This window comes from Netta rufina (genome assembly GCF_964035555.1).
Source record: "Netta rufina genome assembly, chromosome: 26".
Classification (NCBI taxonomy): Eukaryota; Metazoa; Chordata; class Aves; order Anseriformes; family Anatidae; genus Netta; species Netta rufina.
In genome coordinates, this window is record NC_140150.1 from 5,596,167 (window position 1) to 5,613,026 (window position 16,860).

A 16,860-nucleotide genomic window follows, 5' to 3' on the forward strand; every position below is an offset into this window, starting at 1 on the left:
CCTAGACAATTCTGTGACTAGTGACATTTCCAACCATTTAACCACCCTCCTGCCTGGAGGCGACTCTGAGCCAGAGCACAACCTCCCCACACGGCAGGGCGAGCCGAGCAGGGCTCCGTAGGCACTGAACCTGCCAGAAACCCAGCCCTGACGCTGCCTTCAGCCAGCAGCCCGCCATGGCAGCACCACAGCGGCAGCACCCCAACGTCCCCCCCTCCCCATTGCCCCCCCCACCCGCGTTGTCATTGCGCATGCGCACCCTACCCCCGGCCCCTCTCGCTCGCCGTAGTTGCGGCCGCCGTCACGTGCCCGCTGCCCCGGCCGCCATGGCGGCCACCAGGTACCGGCGGTTCCTGAAGCTGTGCGAGGAGTGGCCGGTGGAGGAGACGAAGCGGCAGCGGGACCTGGGCATCTTCCTGCGGCAGCGGGTGGCGCAGGCCTTCCGCGAGGGGGAGAACACGCAGGTGAGGGCGGAAGCGGCCCGCGGGGCGCTGAGGGCTGGGCAAGAGATGGGGGAAAAGGGCCGCGCATGCGCGCTGCGCCGCTGTGCCTCAGGGGGTCGGCGCCATCTTAGGGCCTGAGGGGCGGGATGCGCATGCGCAGTGCGCAGCTGCTGCTCCTCCTCAGGGTCCGGCGCCATTTTGGAGCCAGAGGGAGACGGGGGGGAGGCTGCGCATGCGCGGTGCGCCACCGCTGCCTCGCCTCCGGGCCCGGCGCCATTTTGGAGCCTTGGGGGTCCGGTCAGGGACCGGGGGTGCGGAGGGGCGTGAGGTGCCCTCTTCCAGTGGGTTTCGAACCCCCTGTTGCAGCGCTCAGGGAAGTGGGATGCAGAAAATTTGTCAGGGCCGTCGTGGAGTTCAGAGTGGTTTGCTTGCTGTGAGGATGGGCTGATAACACGATACGGGGTGGGGTACGCTGCAAAATCCATCACTGCTGGGATGCGGTGGTTTTAAAGCTGGCTTCCAGCTGTAACTGTGTTGGAGTTCAGGTTTCAATACTGAAATAAAAGAAGCAAACACTTGACTTGGGCTGCAGTCATTTACAGGCTTGGAGGTGGTGCTGTGGAATGTAAATGTGCCCTTTCTTTGCATAAAAACATTGTTCCAGGTGTGCATTTTCTCCTACAATGTGCCATTATAGGCACCTAATTCTATATTGGTCACCAGAATAAGCTGCAGCAGACATTTCAGAAAGTGCTTATTGCTTTTTCATATGCCCAGGACAGCTGAATGTGCTGCACCAATTGGTTACGAGATCCCAAAGCTGCCACTCATCTTGAAAATCTAAATTGATGCCTGCAGCACTGATGTCAATTTGTATGTATAAAGACTTAATACAGTAAAGGGAAATGTACTGCCAGACAGCAGGAGGAATGTAGGAGAAAAGCGCTAGAACCTTAAAAGACATTTTGTCAGTGTAATGCCCGTTTAATTCACATGGAGTCAGATCTGCTGATTTTTTACAGGCAGTACTATTTCAGCTACCTATTTAATAGGTAGCTGCGTGATGGTGCTTATATTTAACAGTTTGCTTGTCCCTGTATCCTCTCTCCTGGAGCAGCCATTACCTGCTGTATCAGGAGAGCCTTTCCTTCATTCTCCTGGCTTGCACAGGGGAGGGAGGCATCACCTGCCTTGTGCTGAACATGTGCCAGTGCCTGAGGACAGATGAGCTGTGTTCACTTTATTCTGTCTTGCTGCTCTTCATACTATACTTACTCATGTATCCGTTTTAATCATTTATGTTTGATGTCATCGAGCAGCAATGCAGAGTTCTGGTCAGGTTGGCCCCACTGTAGGATAGAAAAAGAAGTTGACATGCCATTCGTGCTGCTAAATAGCTGGCTCTGCAAGGCAGATGCACCTGTTGGAGGCACCTCGGAGAGTTTTAGGTATTAGCAAAATCTTTCCAACTTACTAGACCAAAATAGAAATCCATTTACCCTTCACAAGCTGTACGGTGCCTTACATGCTGCTTTTCCCTAATCAATTATAAACTATTTTTAGCCTTGCCAGGATTTTATACCTTCCATCCTAGTATCTTATCCTGTTTGATCCTTTAGAATAAAACAGGCGGCCAAACCAGCCTTTGATCAAAGAAATCTCACAGATTTCACAGTGCTGGCCAGTAAGCGTGAGAAGACCGTACAGCTATGTTCGCGTTAGCTGTGTGCTCAGTTGATCTGTCGTATCTTTTTGAGCAGAATTCAAGGTTCATTCTGGAACTTAGGTGCCTCATTATTCTTGTAGGCCAAGCTGGTGAGAGATGGAGGGGAAAGAAAATTTGCTGCATTCTGGAGCAGCATAATAGGGGTCGCCGGCATCCTGCATTGCTCTGAAAAAGTAACAAAGATACTCCTTTACTGTTCTTTTCATGAGCTTTTAGCTAAAATGAAATGGTTTTGCTCTGCAGGTTTAAAACGGGACTTGTGCGATACTTTTATCCTTTTCCAGATTGCTGACCCTGAGACCTGTGACCAAATGTATGAGAGCTTACTCAGAATCCACACCAACTACTACAAAAACAAGGTAAACATTTTGGTATTAGCCATCATCAGCCTTTTTTGTGGGACCTGCAGCTGTCGGTGCAGCAGGCCACATCCCAGCAGGGTTTCTGGGAATGGAGCAGGCAAATGAGCAGTCAGGTGGAGGCTGCACTGCCGGGTGCCTTCAGTCTCTTGGCTTTCAGTCTGAAAGCTGCAGACGCTTTGGCCTCTGTGACATGTATGAACAATGTAGATGATAGTTCCTGGTATGGATGAACAGAATTCTTAGAGCTTGATGGAAAATAAGTTAGGATTCTATTATTTGGTGACATAATTACCTGTGTTAGTGCACTACAAGTAACATCTTGTTCTCTTCCTCCTTCTCTCACCTGCCTGTTTGTTTGTGAAGTATCCACGCCTGAAAGAAACAAGCTTCACTGGAGTGACAGTGCAAGATTGCAAGATGATTCTAGCAACAGGTATTAATACTGTGATTGATTTGGGAATAAATCAGTGCAAGAGATAAAGTGCGTCCTAGTCTTTGTTGTGTTGGCTTTATACTTCTACCAGTTACTAAAGGACTGAATTGGACTGCTGTGCAAGTTTATTAGGGTGGTTAACAAGAAGTAAGTACAGGCTTAATTGAGGAGATTTTCAGTAATCTAGCAGGACAAAAAGTCGATTGTGTTTTGCAGGGGGCAGGAATAGCAGAGGGTTTGCAAAGGCTCTTTGAGACAGAGTGGCAGGAGCTGTGTGAAAAAAATGCACATTTGCTACATCGCTGGAAAATTCTCAGCTTCTGTTTCACTGCATTCATATTCCCTTCAGTATTTCTTCTCTTGTATTAGACTTTGAGAGAAAACAGGGTACCACAATGCAGAAGTACTCTCAGCCGAATCATTTATTAAATGCCATATAGGAAGCTAGTGCAGTTTTGTTCTGCTCCAGTTCCTAACTTCGATTGCAGTGCGTGGAAACTGAATATTAGTTGTTAGTGATAAGGGACTCCCAGCACAATTGATTGGAAGGGAAAACAAACTTGCCTCAGGTCCTGAAATAGAAATTCATTAAGATGAGAAGTGAAAAAAGGCAAATATATGTAAAGCAAAGGGCTTAAAAAAGGGCTTTTCATGCTTTTGCTTTTCTGCTTTTCTTCCTCTTTCCCCATCTCCCTCTCCCTTCTCCTTTTGCAGACATTCTCAAACAGATGGAAGACATGAAAAAAGGAACATGGAAAAAATTGCGAGAAAGGTTTTCCGCCAAGAAATCTGAAGAGGACTTGAAGTGATAGGCTAACTCCCAGATTCTCCTCTGTATATATTCCTAAGCTCTGTATGTTGCCATGATGAATAAAACCATTCATTCCTCTTAGCAACAGCATTTTTTGTTCAGACCTACACCCTATACTCTTTATTTTTAACACCCACTCTTTTCTTTTCGGAAATCTAGGCCATACCTGAACACATCTGTGACGAAAGTTCTTGGATCAATGTAAAAGAAGGAGCTTTATGTTGTTAGATCTGATCGTTTGTATTATGAGAAACAGACCATCAGGAAATGCCAGAGCACATAGGTGCAACCACGCTAGCTTTAAATCTGCTGGGGAAGCCAGCAGTGGTGATAACACAGAAATACAGCTGTAATGGTGGTTCTGTGTTAGCACTGGTAACAGTGAAATTGAGCTGGGATAACTTTAATTATCACAAGTTGTTTTCCTCTGGAGAACTCCTGTTTGGGAAGACAGGAGATGACTGAGGGTGAACGTTTACCATGGTGATGAGAGAGGAGTTTAAGAAGAGTGTAATGGGGTTTAGTCCCATACATGGTCTAGAGCAGTGTGTTGCTGGACAGGCTTTCCTCAGCATGGAAGGAAGGTTCTGTAGGGGTTACTGCATACGTGAGGGGTGAAGATCGGTTTTTGTGATGTGTTACTCTACCAAAGCTCAATTCTGCTTAGTCCTTTGTTGTGGCTCAGTGTTATTCCCTTTTAAAGCTCTAGTGCTTGCATCAGCCGCTGTTTTTGGAGGCAGAGGCACAGGCATGTAGCTGGGATGGCCGCAGCACTGCTTGGCTTGGGAAGGATGTGTGTCTAGAACACAGCTATGCCAGGACTCTGCTTGGCTCCACGCAGCACCAACAGCTGCTCCTTTTTATGTTTGAACTGTGTTTTCCTGGCACGTAGTGAAAGAATTTGAAACTTTGCAGCAGGCTCTGATCCAAAGCTTCAGAAAATAAGGCTGGTGTTCAAGGTAGTTGATCATGGTAGCATTCTTCATCTTCTCTATGGCTACATTGTAATGTTTAACAGCTGGAACCAAGAGCATTGGGTGGTGGAGCACTTAGGGTAAGACCTTCTGGCTTCAGGTCTTTGGATTGCTCTGTATTTCTATTTCTAACAGCCCTGTTGCATCCCCGAGTGTACAGGAAGGGAGGTTTCTTTACCATGTTTAAGTTTTTATTATAACTTGATTTTTGTTTTTAATTTACTTAAGGCAATTTACACTTTAGTTCTTAAGTAACAACAACAACAAACAAAAAAAAAAGTAAAACATTACACCAGAGATGAAACTAAACCACAGGACACCCCTTCACAGTGAACTCCTGGAAACCTGCAGTCTCCTACTACTGCCCAGATATTCTTTGTCCACACAAGACAAAAGACCAGTCCACGTAGTACTAGCGCAGGTACTCATCCTCATCTGCTGAGTTAAATGCTCAAATCCATATCCTTGAGTTTAGCGCCTCTTTACTGCACCACTGTGATGAACAGAACTCTAAATGGAGAGGAATCGGCATGGAACAGGTACAGCAGAGATGATGGCTGGTTTGCAAAGTTCCATGTTTTACTAGTGACGCTCCTGGAATGCGTTAAATATTGCAGCCCTACCGCTAGTTACACTACACCTGAGGTGGAGGCCACCCACACGTAGCACATGGAGATAAAGATACAACCCCCCACGTTTGCAAAATAAAAGAGTTATTGCAATGAGGAATAAAAGTCTTGTATAATTTATCTTCCTATAAGGGCATTGGAGTAACATGTGGGTCCAGGTGTTGAGGAATCCTCGCCAGTCATTGCTTCCTGAATTGCTTACAAGCGATCTAAGGAAAATGTTGACTTGGAAGCCCCTCCGCATGGCCCGGCTTTCTCTGACAGCGATGTCCGTGCGCAGGACCCAGGAATAAGCAGCCTCGGCAGCTGATAGATACGTTCAGTCCCTCAGTGGGTGAAGCTGATGCTTTTTCTGTCTTAGTGGTTCATGGTATTCTGGACATCCACAAACCCCATCCTTTGTCTGCGCTTCCTTTGCTCTGTCATCTAGAGTTCAAACAAGGACAAAAATGAGGTAGGAAACCAGATTTTTTTTTATGTTTGTTAGCATGCTTCTCAGGTCTGTGACTGACTAGGCTGCTTTAAGCATCTGCCAGAACACCCTGTGAGTTTGGTGAGGAAGTATCAAAAAGCACATGACCCAAGTGTAGCTCTGTTTTGGGGGTCAGGAACACGAGCCCTTTGCTTTGTATCCAGAGTTGTACTGGATGGGGCTGGTTCTGCCTTCTGTTCTTGCCTATGCTGCCTCCTGTTCTGCCTCGCTGTCTATTTTGATAAGGACAGGGGGGTTTTACACTCAGGTGTTCCTTTTTTTATAAGCATTTAGTACCTGTTCCTTCAGCTCGTTCAGCTGGGAGGTGAGATGGGACACCAGCTTCATCGTGGAATTGAGTTTGTCTTGAAGGTTGCGGATCTCGTTCTGTTCTCCTTCCCCTTCGTTGCTGACCAGCGACATGGCTCGCATCCGAGGGAACCAGTCAAGGTTCTTGTTCTGGAAAGAGACCAGGTGGAACTTAACAGGAAGCCTGCCTATGCCTGGGGACTAAAGAAATTCCCCAAAGCTCATTTTGTATGTATCCTTGCAAATTTTCCACCACTGGTCCATTTGCACCTTTTTTTATACAGCCATCTGGATTCAAGTTCAGAGGTTTTTCTTTTCTAAGTTTCCTCACCCTCCTTTTTTGCCTTGAAATAACCTTGAAGTCACACTCTGTACTGCCTGGTTCTGCCCTTGGTTCAATCCTTAAATACACAGTACAAAACATCAAATAGACAATGCAGTGTTGGCTGAGATTGCCGAGTGGAATTAACCACCTAAGAAACCCAAGGAACAACAACATTCTTAAATATTTTGCAAAAGTTTCTTCTCAAAACTGTTTTTCTTTGGCAAGCCCATTGTTCCCAAATATTTCCCTGGGGTAGCTGCTCTGAGAGGGCGCGTACCTTTATCATCTGCGCCACGTAGCTCTCAGGCCCGGTGTAGTCTGTCTTGTTCTTCACTCGCACCAGCACTATGAAGTACAAGTAGTTCCACATGTTGTGCTCATATTTAATATGCTCCTCAAAGGACACTGTCTTGTTGTCGAACTTGTCCCGTTCGAGTCCTGGGAAAGGCAGTCAAGCACAGAGAAGGTGGAGGGGAGACGAGAAGGTAAGAAGTGAGCAAGCAAACAAATGCGAAAGGAAGTACAGATAATTGCCTCCTGTCCCAGGTGTGACTTTCAAGAAGTGCTTTTAATAATTAGTTGGCATTTAGCACATAACAAGCATCGAAAGCAGGGGGAAAATAACCCAGTCGTGTATTCAGGAGGCTTCTATTTAAAGTACTACTAGCTATGCTTCCTGCCTGTATATCTGAAAGAACAAAATGCACCCAGTGGATCCAATAAGAAAAAAAAAAAAAAAGTTATATTTAAGCTTGGATTGGCTTTTGTGGATGCTTTCCTATGACTGAAAGCATTCTGGAACATTTTCCTGTACTTCATTTCCTTAGTAATATGGTGCATTTTTTTCCCCCACTTGATAAGTGTTGGTCCCAGGAGGGATCACAGCGACGAGAACACCACAACGTGGCATTTAGTTTAACACCTCATTAACAGGAGGCGAGGAAGAATAATTTCCCCTCTCGGTTTGTGTCCTTGTTTAAGCCTCCTCACTCTGCAGCCACCACCAGTGAAGAGATTTAAGTTTTGCTGTGAACCAAATGAAAACCCAAACCAGCTGAAACTCCTTTCCTTCCTTCATGTCACAGGTCAACCTTAAAAGAGAGGGACCACATGGGGGCAGTTCCTGCAGGCACACTGAGCCAGGGTCCCAGCACTCACCACATATGAAACAAGTGGTCTTCAGTATTTCTTCCTTCTTTTGCTTCTCACTCCTCAGGTCAGCAAAGGTGTCAATAATGACCCCAAAGATGAGATTGAGGACAATGATAATGACAATGAAGAAGAAGAGGAGGTCGTAGACAACCCGAGCAGGAAACAAGGATTCCTGTAATGGACAAATGGGAAAAAAGACATGCGTCTCGCACACCTCTCCTCTAGCCACTCCAACTGTGCTTTGCTGCAACGGCCGTAGGCTGAGGGTGCAAGGTGGGGAGCAATAACTGGGGTGTGGTGGGGAAGAGAGGAGGAAAGCACTGAAGGACGGCTGTAGGGGAAAAAGCTGGCAGTGCCACAGTTTCCAGGGAGGAAGGGCAGCTCCACAGTGGGATCTGCAGCAGGACTTGGCAGAGAGGGGCCCAACGTGCTGCCAAAACTCACATCCTTCGATGGCTTGCGCAGAATGTCACCCACACCCCCTCCGTTCCTCAGGCCGTGGTTCAGGACAGTGACAATGCACATGAGCAGCGTGTCGCAGGCTCGTTCCCACTGGTCAGCGTCTGCTTCTAGAATACCAGAGTGCAGAGGGGAATAAAAGCAAAAATAGCACACACGGGGCAGAAGTACCACTGCAAAGACTCCCATGCTACAGGATGAGGTGCAGTGTCCCATCTGGGAGCAGGTGCTCGGTGTGGATCTCCCAACCAGCAGCTCCTCCAGCTTGCTTCTTGCAGTGGAGGTGTTTGGCTGAGCGCTCCCAAAGCTCCCACTTTCTTTATGACTAAATTGAATCTATTTCAACATTTTTATGCCAGGGTCAGTACAGAGCTTGCGGGCCTCTTGCTTAATATGTGCCAAACAGTGGGCTGTTTGTTAGCGAGCTCAGAAAAATCTCACAGCATCTTTTCAAAGATGGAAACAAACAAAGCAGCCAGCCTACTCTGCTGCTAACAGAGCTCAGCTTTCTAATGAGCTTGCTTACCTTCCAAGGCAGTGGGCACAGCAGAGCAGCTAATTTTGTCTCCACTGCATGACTCCATGAAGGTCTCCATGTTCCTTTGCATCCCCAAGGGGTCATCTGCAAGTAAAAGAGAACACAGCCTTGTCAGGGCATCAGCTTGCCTTAGCAAAGCTCTTTGCTTGTGTCCAGGTGCTCTTCAACTGCATCTCATTGTAATATTCAAGCAACGTAAAAAATAAAGAAGCTTCATTCGTATTCTCCTAGCCTCTTCTAGGTTTTGAATCTTTTGCTTAGGTTTCAGTAAGACCTCTACTATAAACTTCATTTTCAGCTGCCAACCCCTTTCTCTGCTGTCACTCCTAGCCCCCAAAACCCCATTCTCTGCAGCAGGAGGTCCCTAAATCAGTGCAGGCAGCTGCCTTCTCCCCCAGCCCCAAACCAGTGCTCCCAGGAGCTTGGCCCCGTGCTTCCAGGGTCTCCTACAATGATCCAGCTGCAGAAGAGGCCCACACTCCGCCTGGCCCAAGCCCAGCAAGGGAATGGCCTGAAGCACCTTTGGCTTTGCTGTCCGGCAGCCGGTCCACCTCCAGGATGAAGTCATCCTTCAGGAACAGGAAGCCCACGATGGAGAAGAGGTAGACGAGGATGAGCGCCAGGAGGGCTGTCAGCAGGATGGAGCGCCCGTTCCGCGTCACGCTTTTGATGACATTAAACAAGGTCTCCTCGCGGTAGATCAAGTCAAACAGCTGAAAGGACCAGGAGCAAAGAAATGCCATAGGGTGCTTTTCTGTGACAATGCCTGGCCTACCTATACCCCTTTTATCCCGAGAGCTTGGATCACCCAGGAGACATCGACTAACTTTCACATAAAGCATTTAAGTTTTCCATCTTACTGTAGAAGAATGAAGTGACTTATGCACAGCAGGAGAGCCGAGAATAGGACACACGTCCCCTGCCTCTGCCCTCACCAGCTCACGTTGTCTCCCAGCTGACCCAGATAAAGTACACAGTAGAGATTAGAAAGAGTCTGATAGCAAAAGACTGGGAAGGACAGTAATAGATACTGTCGGAAGGCAGAAAGATCAGCCTACGCAAAGATTAGAGCACAGTGCATTGTTCTCACTGCCGTTATCGATCAGCTCCTGGAAGATGTCACAAGAAACTTTTAGCTTCTAACCGGGCTTTCTGGCTATGTCTGAGCCCCAAAAATCTGCATTTACTGTACCAGGATGCTGTAGAAGAGCTCATGCACAAAGAGTCCCAGGACACTCGTGAGGATGTAGCCAACATGGTAGAGAAACTCCACATCCATGATCATGGCCTTGTAGCCTCGGATGAAGGTGCCACGATTGCCCACAAAGCTCACTACGAACACAATCTTGTTGGTCAGCTGGAGAACAACCAGAAATGGGAAGGAGTGAGGTTTGCTGCACTTCAGGAATGCAGAACAGTCTCCTGTGCTATGAGATGTTGTGCTCCTTTTCTAGCAGCATGATGAGAACTTACATTGAGAGCTCCCAGGATGTTCAGAGTGAGTCCGATTCCTAAGTAATAAATTGATCGCAAGATCAGGGCCACGAGGAGCGGTCTGACACCATAACGCTTGGTGAACAGGGCCATGATGGAGAAGCAGATCAGAATCCAGAAGAGCAGCGAGATCAGTGGGGAATCCAGCACTCCTGGAAAGAGAAGACCCACAACAACTAAATGGCATGAAGTTAAATGCACGTTGTCAATCCGACACTGTGCTGCTGTCCTAAGTGTCCGAAAAAAACTATCGTGCTGATTAACAGAGGGAAAAAAGACAGAAATGATGCTTGGCCGCAGAGACTAGTGTTGGCTAAGATGGTCCTTACTGATACACTTCTCTAACATCCTTTATCTGAGATCTCACAACCACTGTAAATGATTAAGACTTCCAGACAGCTGGTACATATTCTGTCATTACTTCCTCCATTTTACAAACACAGAAAGTACAGCCTGGGGAGAAGAGACTGTTCCCTAAGAAGGAAGTCGTGGGAGGGCTGGCAACTGAAATCTTGATTCAGTCCCTTGCCAGGACCAGCAGAAAAGGCTTGGGGCTTTAGGAGTCAAGAGGAGAGAAAGGGTCGGGAGAACACAAGTACCAGTGCTCCCTGCACACGAGGGTCTCCTTTGTCCACCACCCCGAGGAGCAGCGAACACAGGGGCACTCACCCATGGAGGTGGCTTCAACATAGGGGTAGAAGAAAGCAATGATTATGTTGATGAAGACAGCCAGGTTGAAGGAAATGCTTCCCCAGAGCGTCATTCTGCGGGAGAACCAGTACATCAGCGGCATGCCTGGAGGGAGAGGAGGCAGACACACATCTCAGCCAACCTCGTGTCAGCTGGGGAAGGCTCTGACCTCCCCGACATCCAAACGGCTCGGCTCAGTGCAGCGCACGGGCCTGGAGGGACCCTTGCCTCCTGCTTCCTTCTTGCCATTGACAAAAGCTCCCTCCTCATCTTCTGAAACACAACTGCACGTTCAAATCGTTACTGCTCTCACCTCTCGGCTCCTGGGGCCTTTGACCTGCTCTGGCACCTTGGAATCAGATTGGCTTCGTTCTTTACTTCCCCCTCCTCCCCATCTCCCACCTCCTACATCCTCGCATCCTTCAAAACAACAGCGCCTTTGTGTTCTCAGCCTGATTCTCCGTCCCAAAGGAGACCCAGCCAGCAACTTCCCAGCCATACTGGAAACTTGTTTCCTGCCGAATTCCTAAGATAGTTTAGACTGGATCTGCAAGTGTTTTCAGTGCTGCTACACTACCTCTTAGCTGTATCGCTGTATTTATAGTGCAACTCCTGTTGACGGAGCTCCTGTTATTTTAAGCCAGGAAGTCCGTACTGGTGCAGCCCTGAAAGCACCTAGGGTCTGGATGGTGCAGAGGAACAAGTTTATGTCCCAAATACAGCTGCTAGATGCTGGCTTAGGAAAAGGCAGCTGAAAACAAATAAAGAGCGGGCTTTGTAGGGGAACACAGCTGTCGGTGTTGTCCCGGAGAATGTGCTGTAAGAGGCATTTCAGAGGAACTGCACTAACAGGCATGGAGGAAACATCCCTGGGCTGGAAGGTCTCGATTAACCTCCACTCCCTGCAAACTTCTGAGCACGCTGTGCCCTGCAGAGAGCAAGGGGCACAAGGGGCAGAGATGTGATCTGCAGGCTGCTGCCAGGATTCACAGCCCCCTCAAAGCACAGCTGGTCCCCCAGGTTCAAAACAGGAGCTATTCAAAGAGCCCGAGCTTGGCCAGTGCTAAAGGAAGGTCTGGTTTGCTCTTACTGCGCAGTTTCTTCTGCCACTCCATCTCGTTGTGGAGGAAGGAGGACTGGTCGAAGAAATCACTGACTTTGCTGCCCTGCTCGTCCTGCTCTGTCGTGGTGAAGAGCCGGTACTTGGTCTCCTTGGTGAGGAACTCACAGATGCCAGGCACCGGGAAGATTATCTGCTCCATGCTTCGGTCCAGGCGCACAATCTGCAGGAAGCAGGGCAAAGGGGAGGGTGCTGTCAGATCCTGCCCGTACCACGCTTTGGTTTCCGCTTTCCTAGCCCCAGCTGTGCCTCCCCAAATCCAAATATCACCAGCCACACATCTAACGCTACAGTTCCACCCAGCAAAGGCATCCTTGAGTGGCTGTGCTGGGACGAACACTGACAGCACATGGACCACCCCAACAAGCAAGGATGGGGCTACTCCCACTGCATCCCAGCTGCTGTGGGGAGAGAAAGGAAGGGTCTGGGGGGACCCTGTGCTCCCCCAGCACCCAACGGGCTCTGCTACTACCTCCAGCTCTGTGCAGCACAAAGGACCCGTCTGCTTTTAGCAGGCACAGGGATGGGAAGGCTCCCGGTGCAGAATAACCGGGCACGAGACAGCCGGAGCACACGTGGGATTCATCAGCCGTGTGTGTACTAGCAACCCAGCAGCAAACAGGTCTTGCCTCAATCTGGGACGTGTGCTTCTCGTAATACGCCAGCGGGTCCTCCTCCTCCTCCTGGATGGGAGCCGTCGACTTCAGCATCTGCGTCAGCTGCTTGTTATTTAGGCTGAGCTGGGATGTGGGGAGAGGAGAGAGGATGAGAGTGGGAACAGCCAGGGGGATTCGGGTCTAACTGCACTGACAACGCCGTTCCTCAAAACGTACTGAACCCGATTAGGTTTCAAGGAAAAGCAAATGAATTAAAGCTTCCTAGAGGAGTACGAGCGCTCCCTGAGGTGACAGACATTCGATTCCCTGCAATAATTACATCCAAAAGCTGCTAATCCACAAATTACAAATCAATGCCCCTAAAGCCCTAGGGAAATCACATTACTGCTGAATCTTGTACGGGATCTAAGGCAGAGGCAAGAAATGACAGCAAAGGACTCAGTCCTTCCTTTTCTGAAGGGAAGGGAGGAAGCAGGTAGCAGGAGCAGGAGCCCAGCAGGGCAGCACCCTGCAGCAAGCTGGATGTCACCTGTGGCTGAGCCTTCCCCAGGGAGCCCCGCACACACAGCTCTCTGCAGCTGGGTGCACTTGCCATTGGGTTGTAGATTTGGCTACACTGGCTCTTATAAATCTTTCTTTCTTCAGTCCCCCCACCCCCAGGAACACTAAACCCCATCAAATCTTGAACGACAAGCAGCAGGGCAGCTTAGTGAGGCTGGGAGCAGCAGCTTTTCACAGCCTTTGCTTGGGGTCGGGGAGCTCTGCCTCTGTTCCCGAGGGCTTTCCGTACCATGGACGAGATGCCCTCCTCCTCCTCCTCCTGGATGCGCTTCACCGGCTTCAGGAGCTGCTGCAGGGACTTGTTGTGACGGGACAGCTGGAAGGGAGACAGCGAGAGTGGGTTAGCACAGGACAGAGCAGCCTCTGCACACCAGAGCAGGACACGGGGTGCGCACTAGGGGGATTAGGGGGATGGCCACTAAGCCAGGGTGCTGGGTTTTCGTGGGAGGCAAAAAGCACATTTCCCAGCCTGGCTGGAGGAAATGTAAATAAACACAGAGAAAAATGTGCAAATCGGTGAGTGGGAGCCCAGCACAGCATGGGGAGCCCAGCCTGGTGGGGGCCCTGCTGTCACGGCAGATTGCAGCGTCGGTACCTGCAGCGCCAGGATATAAATGTTGTGGCCGACTTCCCGGGGGGAAACCTCAGCGTTTTCGCACTCTTCCTCCTGCAGATAGGCCTTCTTAATCACATCAACCTGGAAGGCAGCAGAGGGCAGGTGAGCTTGTCCTGGTCTCCTCACCTCATTTTCCTCCTCTGGCCACAAACAGCTCCGGGAACCCGACTCAGGACGGATACTTGTGGTGTGTGAGCTGTGTCAGGGCAGCACCCGAGGTGGTTTTGGGGTTGCAAGCCAGATACTGCACCAGGAGCCAGAGGTGTAGGAGCTCCAGCAGGAGCCACAAGCCCAGGGGCTTACAGGGGCTCGTGGGGGCTCTTTCACCCTCCCACCCCGCTCGGCCCTTACCAGTTCCTGCGGGCGGAGGCTGATGAGGATCCGCTCGGCGTTCTCGCTGTCATGTCTGCTCTCCATGAGGGCCAAGAGGAGCTTGGAGGCATTGTCCTGGCAGGGAGAAGCCCGTGCTGAGAGGAGCTATGCCCTGCCTGTGCCCAGGACCTTGCAGTGGGCAGAACCCCCCTGCACCACGGGCTGCCATAAATCCAAGCCATGCACACAGGAGATGAACCAGCCCAGCCCCACGCAGCCCCTGCTTCAGACCCCCCTAGCCCCACAGCTCAGCCCACGGACGTGCCAGCAAGCCGGGAGCCCACGCAGTGCTGCACACACATGCCCACCATCCCAGCCCCAGGCCCTGCCTACCTTCAGCTGCAGGACCAGGTCCATCCGGTACTTGCAGAGGGGGCTGATGTCATTGAGGATGAGGGCTGTGATGATGTCGATCCCATTGGACTCGTGGGTCACGATGCAGCTCTAGGGCAGCAATGCAGTGAGGTTATCCCACGGGTGATGCCATCGCTCCCGGCTTCACCTCCAACACAGCTCAGGTCCAAAGCTGTGCCCTGCCTTCATGCTGAACCATCCCTTTTGCTCCAGGAGCCCCAGATCCCTCCTCTCCCTGCCAGTGGCACCATTTCCATCACCATATTATTTTTGCATCACCATATTATCTAGCCAAGCAGGAGCTCGTAACCCACACACTGTCCCTGTGCACCACAGGGAACCCCTGCAGCCCACGTTGCGCTCTCCTTCACACCCTGAAGTCCAGAGCTGCCCCTATCCCTGCTGCTGTCCCATGCATCCCCCAAAATCCTTCCTTGGGCATCCCTGATGGGATGGGACACGCAAGGATGAACCCAGACCTGCAACAACGTGCACAGACCTGGTTCTCGTGGCAGGGCCCCTGGCAGTACTCAGTCAGGGTCTCCAGGGTCTGGGTGATGAGGGCCACGTTGTACTCGTTGATGTAGAGCCCCAGCAGCCCCAGCCCCCCCGTGGTGCTGCCGCACATGATGTCGAGGAACTGCAGCGTCTCGCACACCAGGTTGTAGTTGGTCTTGTTGTTCTGGCACCGGAGGAAGTTCTGTCGAGCAAAGCCTGCAGTTACAAGCTTGAGCAGCATCACTCTGACAGGGACACCAGGTTCTGGCCCCACTCCCAGCACAACCTCCAGCTAATTTTGATGCAAAATTAGGCTCAGGGCCTCCCCTGTAGTGTACAGACCCCCCCAAGAGCAGCACCCAGTCACATGAAAACAGCTGTGCCATGATCGGCTCCTTCCAGGACACCAAGCAAAGTTAATCCTAAAGGATGGTGCATTTGCAGATGGGGAAACTGAGGCACAGGGAAGCCAGCACAATGTTTTTTTGGACCCTGCTGGGGCAGAATCCATCTTCCTGCACCCCAGTCCTACAGCCTCTGTCCCCGTCCCTAGCAGCCCCTAGAACCAACCTGGAGGTCCCGGTTGTGGTTCTCGCACAGCAGCTGCAGGAATCGCAGGATAGGCTCCATAATCAGAACCGTCACCCCCATTTCGTTGTTCTGGCCCTGCTCACCACCGTCATGGCCCTTCCGAAACCCTAATGCCAGCGGGTATCGGGAGGGGGTGCCTGGCATCACGAAGGCCTCTCCTCGTCCTGCTGGGCAACCCAACCTCGTTAGCATCAGGCTGTCTAATGAGACAGGCATTGGCCCTGCTGGGAGGACACGGCCCCATACCTTTGGTGCCAGGGTCAGGCTCGTCTTTGTCCTCACGAGGCTTGTTCCCAATGTCACTCATGTTCACCGACACCGTAGACTTGGTCTCCTGCTGCGCCTTCTTCATCCGGTCATGCAAAACTTTGAAGAACTTCTCGGACTTCTTGTCGCTCGTCATGAGGTTGTAAAAGGATTTCTGGGAGGAGGGAGGACAGCACTTCCAGCCTCTGCTGCAGTATCCAAGCCACCCCAGCCTGCCCCTCTGATCCAGTAGCCTCCAGCACTCCAGCCCTTGCCTGGGATAACGTGGCGAGCAGGATTATTTCCAATAGCCCTGGAGATCACAGTCCTCTTGGACTCATAGGGGTGCATCATCCCCTGTGCCTGTGCCCCACTTCACCCTGGGCAGGGCTGGGGACATAGCAAGCAGCAACTACAGCAGCTCCAGGCTTGGAAGCCCATGATTTTTGTGTGTAAAGTTCGTCGGCTTCCCCATGATGAGGAATTCAAGATAACCTACAAGTGATCACCTGAGAGCTCCGAATCTGAGTCATTTCCGCAATACCCGGCAGAGGGCATCAGCATTACTCCAGAAACCCTCGGCAACAACCTGCCCCTTTCACAGCATCCAGCCACCAAGCTGGAAAACCCGAAAGCAGAGAAATTTCTGCAGTTCCTCCCCCAGATGGCGAGCAAATGCATGCACCTAAAATTTTGGTAAAGTCTGCTGCTCGGGGACCGGCCAGGGGCTGAGGACTGCCCTGCGCCCCTGTCTTCTGCACATTGTGACCCTCGCATCGCACACATCAAACCATGGCTGCCCAGTCCCCGGGGGCTGGTGCCCACCACAAGCACCTGGATCTCAGTGTTGCCTCCGTCCAGCAGCCGAATGGCCAGCAGGATGCTCTCCTGGAAGATCTTCTCGTTCTTGGTGTTCATGATGAGGTCAGCCACCAGCTTGGTGGCCCCTTCTCGGTCCAGCCGGCACTGGACAGCAGCGATAGCGGACCAGTCCTGGTCCTGGCCTGCAGGAGAGGACACAGATGGATGTGATGGTGGTGTAAGAGAAGGAGCACGGCCAAGTCACTC

General features: G+C 50.7%; 2 protein-coding genes across 2 annotated transcripts in view; one reads left to right on the forward strand and one right to left on the reverse strand.

The window, feature by feature from the left end:
• Positions 1 to 302: 302 nt before the first annotated feature.
• Positions 303 to 3,845, forward strand: UQCC2 (ubiquinol-cytochrome c reductase complex assembly factor 2). Its single transcript, XM_084301705.1, has 4 exons — positions 303 to 464; positions 2,454 to 2,528; positions 2,895 to 2,964; positions 3,679 to 3,845. The coding sequence occupies exons 1-4, from the start codon at positions 327 to 329 to the stop codon at positions 3,771 to 3,773; spliced, it is 378 nt and encodes a 125-aa protein (XP_084157831.1). The 5' UTR covers positions 303 to 326; the 3' UTR covers positions 3,774 to 3,845.
• Positions 3,846 to 5,606: 1,761 nt separating this feature from the next.
• The window catches only part of ITPR3 (inositol 1,4,5-trisphosphate receptor type 3), a gene marked incomplete at its 5' end in the record, with an annotated part of 39,235 nt that continues 27,981 nt past the window's right edge, over positions 5,607 to 16,860 (reverse strand). The window contains 20 exons of the mRNA XM_084302088.1: positions 5,607 to 5,804; positions 6,148 to 6,309; positions 6,762 to 6,922; positions 7,643 to 7,808; positions 8,081 to 8,205; positions 8,622 to 8,717; positions 9,154 to 9,346; positions 9,826 to 9,990; positions 10,107 to 10,279; positions 10,797 to 10,922; positions 11,908 to 12,100; positions 12,567 to 12,677; positions 13,345 to 13,431; positions 13,711 to 13,812; positions 14,083 to 14,178; positions 14,437 to 14,547; positions 14,957 to 15,157; positions 15,526 to 15,710; positions 15,793 to 15,967; positions 16,627 to 16,796. Of these exons, the coding sequence (XP_084158214.1) occupies positions 5,736 to 5,804; positions 6,148 to 6,309; positions 6,762 to 6,922; positions 7,643 to 7,808; positions 8,081 to 8,205; positions 8,622 to 8,717; positions 9,154 to 9,346; positions 9,826 to 9,990; positions 10,107 to 10,279; positions 10,797 to 10,922; positions 11,908 to 12,100; positions 12,567 to 12,677; positions 13,345 to 13,431; positions 13,711 to 13,812; positions 14,083 to 14,178; positions 14,437 to 14,547; positions 14,957 to 15,157; positions 15,526 to 15,710; positions 15,793 to 15,967; positions 16,627 to 16,796 (2,867 nt within the window). The 3' untranslated portion in view covers positions 5,607 to 5,735. The remainder of the gene's footprint in view (positions 5,805 to 6,147; positions 6,310 to 6,761; positions 6,923 to 7,642; positions 7,809 to 8,080; positions 8,206 to 8,621; positions 8,718 to 9,153; positions 9,347 to 9,825; positions 9,991 to 10,106; positions 10,280 to 10,796; positions 10,923 to 11,907; positions 12,101 to 12,566; positions 12,678 to 13,344; positions 13,432 to 13,710; positions 13,813 to 14,082; positions 14,179 to 14,436; positions 14,548 to 14,956; positions 15,158 to 15,525; positions 15,711 to 15,792; positions 15,968 to 16,626; positions 16,797 to 16,860) is intronic.

Coding starts and splice junctions, on each gene's coding strand:
- UQCC2 (XM_084301705.1), top strand. CDS start 327: ATGGCGGCCACCAGGTACCGGCGGTTCCTGAAGCTGTGCGAGGAGTGG. Junction 465..2,453: donor GCGAGGGGGAGAACACGCAG/GTGAGGGCGGAA, acceptor ATCCTTTTCCAG/ATTGCTGACCCTGAGACCTG. Junction 2,529..2,894: donor CCAACTACTACAAAAACAAG/GTAAACATTTTG, acceptor TTGTTTGTGAAG/TATCCACGCCTGAAAGAAAC.